This window comes from Camelina sativa, chromosome 13, assembly GCF_030686135.1.
Source record: "Camelina sativa cultivar CO46 ecotype springtype chromosome 13, ASM3068613v1".
Classification (NCBI taxonomy): domain Eukaryota; kingdom Viridiplantae; phylum Streptophyta; class Magnoliopsida; order Brassicales; family Brassicaceae; genus Camelina; species Camelina sativa.
The window spans coordinates 23,758,454-23,764,693 of record NC_141892.1 but is presented as its reverse complement, the minus strand read 5'-3'; the positions used below and the strand labels follow the sequence as shown (position 1 = coordinate 23,764,693).

Genomic DNA, 6,240 nt, shown 5'->3' with positions numbered 1-6,240 from the left:
GATAGACTATCGTCTGGAAGGCTATATGATATCAGAATCAAAGTGTAATTGGTAAGTTTGGTTGTCAATGTGTTTGGTTGTGGATTTGTATTGGTGAGGTTGTGTTTATATAGTTTATAAATGGGTATTGTTATGATTGCAGATCTAATGTATAGAATATTAGGGAACCGAGTTGTTTGGGAAGTTTTGATTTTTTGTTTATGATTGAGAATATTATGTTCCATAAATCTCGTATGATTGATGAATTTTGGAGTTTAGAGATTGATATCAAAGTAACAGTAATTGATTATGATTGATTGATATTTTAAAAAACAATTGCACGAAATTAGGCGTGCAGCCGAAGGTAGTTAAGGAAGGTTGTAATGGTTTCAAGATGAGTATATATGGATACAATAACTGGATTAACTTAATGATTTTGAAATTATTTGTTTCGATTTTGTTTTTTAATTGTTTTAAAAAATATATTAATTATAATGGCATGATATGTAAATAAGTCTCAATTTCAAGCACACTTTGCCAAAATTGCTGTGAAAATGTTAATATAGATAGATAGATAACATAAGTATCTATATCCCTAAAATTTATTTTTCGAATCCTTACATCAGATTAACGTGGACGAGGAAAAGTTCAATAGAGTTTAATTGTACTCATTGACCTAAAATAAACACTTGCTTAATCTCTATTTTCTCCTGACACAATTAATTAGATGTATGAGGTTACAGAATGATCTCGCAGTTTCAACGAGGACTTAACTCGGTGACTGTGAGCATATTCAATGACAACGTGCCAGCTCCACCTTGGGCTTGATTCGATGCATCGGTTCCATGCAATTCAACAGGAAGATGTGTGGTGAAACCAGCAGCTGTAGGTAACGGAATCACGACAGTGTCACTTGCAAGCCACTGAAGAACCAAATTCATGGTTGGTCTTTTTGCAACATTCTCTTGAACGCACAACAAACCAATGTGAATGAATCTCATGATTTCGGTTGTAGAGCTCCTACTCAGGACATGATCGATGATACTCGCTGCCTCGCCCGCAACCCAACACTTCCACGCCTATATATATTATCATAACTTTTTACTCAATAAAATTTGAGAATCATTTGTGTATTAAGTAAGAAACAATACTTCATTATATATATGCTTACATATGCAGGGAGCCCGAGGGATTCGAAATAATTCTTGTTACTTCGACCGGTTATTATCTCGAGAAGCACGACTCCGAAACTGTAAACGTCTGTCTTGGCTGAAACTCTTCTGTTCTTAACGTACTCAGGAGCCATATACCCCCTACGAACATGCAACAATAACATTACAGATGGTCCTAATTTTTAATATTATCTGAATTTCTGTAGAAGAATAAAAGAGGAGCAAAACTTACAAGGTTCCAACTACTTTTCTTGTCACTGCTCGAGTCTGGTCCATGTTGAACAACCTTGCCATCCCAAAGTCTGAAATTTTAGGATTCATATCTGCATCTAAAAGGACATTGCTTGCCTTCAAGTCTCGGTGTATAATCCTTAGCTGAGAATCTTCGTGTAGATAAAGAAGACCTCGTGCAACGCCTTCTATAATTCTGAACCTCATGTTCCACGTTAGTAGCAAACGTTTCTCTTCATCTGCATATTTCCAAAGAAGCGTCAATAATACTGAATATTCAAAACTCACACAGCATCTAAGTGAAAAGGCTCACCAAATATGAAATTGTCGAGGCTTGAATTTGGGACAAACTCGTAGACAATAATCTGTTCATCTCCTTCATTACAAAAACCAAAAAGCTTAACTAGGTTCCTATGTTGGAGTCTTGTCAAGAGTAAAACCTCGTTCTTGAACTCTATATCTCCTTGTCCTGAGCCTTTTTTTAATCTCTTTACCGCTACCTCCTGCCCGCCTGGTAATATCCCCTGCAAACCCGATTCTCATGCTATAAGGTTTCTGACCCATCTAAAGATATATTTTGATAGAACATTTTTACAAGTTTATTTACCTTGTATACAGATCCAAATCCACCTTGGCCAATCGTATTTACAGAGGAGAAGTCCTCAGTTGCGATTAGTATCATGCCAAAATCAAACCGTAGCATAGATTGACCACCAGAATCACCCTGCTGCTCTGTACATACCAAAGAAAAACAACAACTTAATTATGATTTATGAGCAATGATGCATCACAAAGTTTAACTGACAAAACATACCATTGATTCTGTTGTTCGATTTTCTTATCCGACTATAGGCTTTGATCAGACCGATAAACACGAGAAGATTAATGAAACTAGGAACCACGAATATCGCAATAATTCCTCCTGCAAGATGTTGAGTATCTCAAAATATTATTATTATTTTTTTTTAATAATTTAGGAGAGATCCAAAAGTCTTTGTAGGCCCAAAGACTAATCTTCATGGGCAAGAAAACCATGTTAAATTACTCCAACTATGTGGCGGGACTTACCTCCCTTTACCACTCGACAATGTTTATCATTCATGGCTTGTGCTCGAGGAACCAAAGCTCGAGGAGGCGCAGAAACTCTTGTTACATTAGCAAAAGCGCCGTAAAAAGCATCAAGTTCCCACCGGAAAACACAGCTCGGTCGACAAATCCCGCCTCCTTGTCTTCCCCAGAACTGATTTTTAAAATAGGTAACGGACTCTTGCAAACATTTCTTGCACTCGTCTGAAGTTATGTCCGGTGTGCATTGCATCATCATGTAAACATTTGGAAACTCAGTGAACTCTGCTTTGACAGCACCGTAATACTTAAGAACCGCTGTGGAAGTGTCAACGGTTGCAGCCTCGAGTGCCCGGTCAACCATTGCATCCCATTCTTGGCGGAACAGGGTCATGTTCTTGGTGGATGTGTCGATAGCAAGAGGGCTCGGATCAAGCGTAGCCGGCCCAAACTCGGGTAGCCTATAAGTTGAGTGATTTGTGGTACGTACAAAACAAGAAACACGGTCTCTATCGTCACTGTCGCAGTTGAACGAATCAACAAGGTTAGAACAACTTGTTTTAATCTGTCGAATGGATTTTTCGACGCAGTCGATACAACCTTGCCTCTCGTAGTCTCTTCTACAGAAGGCAAGAACGTGAACTCCGTCGAGTGAAGCATTGTAGAATCCACCGTTTGTTGTGACTTTATCAGAAAGAGTAGAGAAGAGAGAGTCACGGTTTTTGTGGTAGCTGCTATTGGTACGGAAGGAACTTCCGATGCAGACGAAACCGGCATTAACGCCGTGGAGGGTTTGAAGGAGAAGAATAAAGGAAGAAGTGAGCAAAATCGCAGTAGAGTTCTTCATTATTATTGTTAAGAAAATTAAGAAATGGAGTTTAAGGATTTGTTCATTCTTTGTTTTTTTTTTTGTAATGAGGGAGTAAATGTTATATTTGTATAGTTAGGTGGATGAGTGAGAATGGTTTTTGTTGACTACACAAGAAATCTGAGTGGTGGTTGACTTCTAAGACCATGTCGAGTGGAGAAACCCATATGGGTTACTCAAAAATAAACTAATCATATTATTAATATTAAATTAATCAAAGTAATCCACTAAATATTTAAATCAAAATTATCCTCTACTAGAGAAATTTTATCAAAGTTACTTAATCATCATAATTCAAAATTTTTAAAACAATTGCAAGTTTCTTAATTGTATGTAACCTTTAATTGAATCAAATTGTATGTAAACATTTTGATTGAATCAAAAACAGATCCACTAAAGAGAAGCCTGAAATACATGAGGATCTCTATGAGCATTCTCCAGTGGACATGCTCTAAGATGGCCATTCAAATTCAGAGATTAACAAAATTTTAGCTCAATTTAATTCACATCTTGATTAGCCTTTTCTTGTGCCCAAAAAAAATATTAAAAGATTAACCTTTTCTATTAAATAAAAGGCGATGTGTACAATATTACAACGTATAAATGAGATTTACACATCTCTGTGTGAATGTGGAAATATCGAATTATGCTATTTGAAGAAGACCAAAACAGATTTTAGAACCGTAGAAGGGGTTTGGTCATCTTCCAATCAGAGCCGTGAGTATGAGTAAGAAAAAAGGCATTTGGCTCCGGCCCCAAAATATATTGTTTTTTTTTGTTTTTTTTAACCTTCAATTTTGAAAAATATGGTGTATCATTATGGTTTTGGAAGTCTTATTATTTTCTAAACAACTCATCTACGACTCTTTTTTTCTTAAAATATACAAAAAAAAATAGTACCCTAAACTGTGAATGAATCAAGTAAGGTCGTGACACAGAAATAAGAAAGATTATGAAAATTTGGTGAAAGAGTTTATTAAAATAGAAGGAAAAGCGATTATGTTTTAGTTTTTTAGATTATTTTTTTATGTTTTTAAAAAAATTATATAATTTCAAGTTTTTAATGTTTATTTATTATAATTTTGTATTTTAATATTTATTTATAAGTTAAAAAATATATTAAAATGACCACCAATGTAAGTTGGCCATTAGCCCCAATGTGTCACATATGTCGCATGTATGGAATAGCCGTATAGAAAGGGTAAAAACACTTAACGTTTTAATCACTTCGTGTGATGTAACCCTACATGCACATCTTTTTCGATAAATTCGCGTGACCAAAAAGTCTCCCTTTGCTAGGCAGTCTACATTTGGTACGGAATAAAGAATATCACAATTCAAAAAATAAAAAAGAGTGAATTTTTTTTTGTATATACAGCAATTTCTGACAAACTCGTAAGTCTTCTAAAAAAATCTTAATGCAATTAGAACAAATATTTTTGGACAGTTTTGTTATTCTCCAATTTGCAGATAAAGTTTCATATGATGAAAATATATCTATCAAATTTTCATGGCTTGAACACTCCAAGCCTCCATGATATTTATTTCCTATAATTTGTCTTAAATTTTTATAATTTTAATAAAAATTACATGACGTTATTAGTTTTTTATGGTCTACTGTGACTATTGGACCATACTATAATTTTATAAGATGCTCAATTTTCTATACTTTTTTTGCTATTGATTCTTAAAAACAATAGCCACAATAGTCCTTAAATTAAACTATGAATTCCTAGTTTTTTTAGCTTATTCTAGTATTTCTTGAAGCTCAATGATTTGGACAGGGAAAATAAATAGAACAAACCTACGGTAACAAATGGTGAATTATGATTAATCTATAATAATACTTGTTCATTTTTCTAATATTTTAACTAATTCAGAAGCTATCTTTAAGTGAATAATATTAACAAGTTTTAAGTGAATGAACTTCCACCATTGTTACTATCTTTAAGAAGATAAGTAATGTTGAAGTGGAGAAGAGCAAAGAGGAATTTTCAAACTTTATTTTATCTTTAGTTCCTCGTGATGCTAATACAAAAGCGCATAAATAAGCATGAACTTCCCATGTTTTACCGTATTTTATTTTTGTATGTAAACAATATTTTTCCGGTTTGGTTAATTAAATTTTTTTTTTGTCAAACGGTATTCAATTATATAAATAAATGTCCAATGGGCTATTTCCGGATTTAGGCCCATTATAATTCCCATAAGGCTTAAACCGAATACAACAAACCAAACAAAACCACAAGATACAAAATCGACTCGGTTTCCTTAACCGGTACAGGAAACCCTAATCCTCCAAAAGAAAAATTTTGTTGGAGCCGCCGTCCAAGAATTGCAAATACACACCGGAACAGGGCCTCTAGTGTGCTTGGACGCTGTGAGTCGAACGGAGATGGTGATCCAAGATCCGTTGCCATTCCGCCACCGTTGAGCCGTAGTTGAGGAGGAAGAATCAAAGAGATCCAAGCTTAGTCGTGAGAGAGGAATAGCGGTAGGGAGTAGATCTGCAAACCTTCAACGGTGGCTTAGCTCCGCCTTGCCGCAGACGACCTCCCCCATCGAACAACAGTGCGGTGAAACTTCCAGAATCTCCAGTCTATAGATCTAACCATCATCTTCACTCGTTCCTCGCCGTGAATCTCCTTTTTCTGTTCTGCGTCGCTACACCGGTGATGGAGCTCTCACTGACAGTGTCTTGCAGAGACTTCTCCCCTCCACGTCTCCCTTGATTTTGGTCTGAGATCTTTGCCTAGCTGATGCAGCGTTTTACGATGAAGCACCATGAGCCACAGGGTCCTCTTCGTAGCCGGAATCAACGGAGAACCCTACCGACGGCGCACAAGATTGTGATCAGAAGAGAAGGTGGTTTGAGAGAGAAATCGCCGCGAGTGAGATCCACACGCGCAACTTCCCACAAAAAAA

General features: G+C 36.0%; 1 protein-coding gene across 1 annotated transcript; it reads right to left on the bottom strand.

Annotated features, from left to right (window-relative positions):
* Nucleotides 1–554: 554 nt before the first annotated feature.
* Nucleotides 555–3,441, bottom strand: LOC104737297 (cysteine-rich receptor-like protein kinase 38). The gene is made up of 7 exons (XM_010457436.2): nucleotides 2,451–3,441; nucleotides 2,197–2,304; nucleotides 1,990–2,114; nucleotides 1,696–1,906; nucleotides 1,384–1,621; nucleotides 1,151–1,292; nucleotides 555–1,058 (listed from the first exon to the last, which is right to left on the bottom strand). The coding sequence occupies exons 1-7, from the start codon at nucleotides 3,292–3,294 to the stop codon at nucleotides 738–740; spliced, it is 1,989 nt and encodes a 662-aa protein (XP_010455738.2). The 5' UTR covers nucleotides 3,295–3,441; the 3' UTR covers nucleotides 555–737.
* Nucleotides 3,442–6,240: the final 2,799 nt, after the last annotated feature.

Excerpts from the sequence above, each read along its gene's own strand:
- LOC104737297 (XM_010457436.2), bottom strand. The coding sequence starts at position 3,294 with ATGAAGAACTCTACTGCGATTTTGCTCACTTCTTCCTTTATTCTTCTC. Across the intron at positions 2,305-2,450 it reads TTGTCGAGTGGTAAAGGGAG|GAGGAATTATTGCGATATTC; the intron begins GTAAGTCCCGCC and ends AACATCTTGCAG. Across the intron at positions 2,115-2,196 it reads ATCGAACAACAGAATCAATG|AGCAGCAGGGTGATTCTGGT; the intron begins GTATGTTTTGTC and ends TGGTATGTACAG.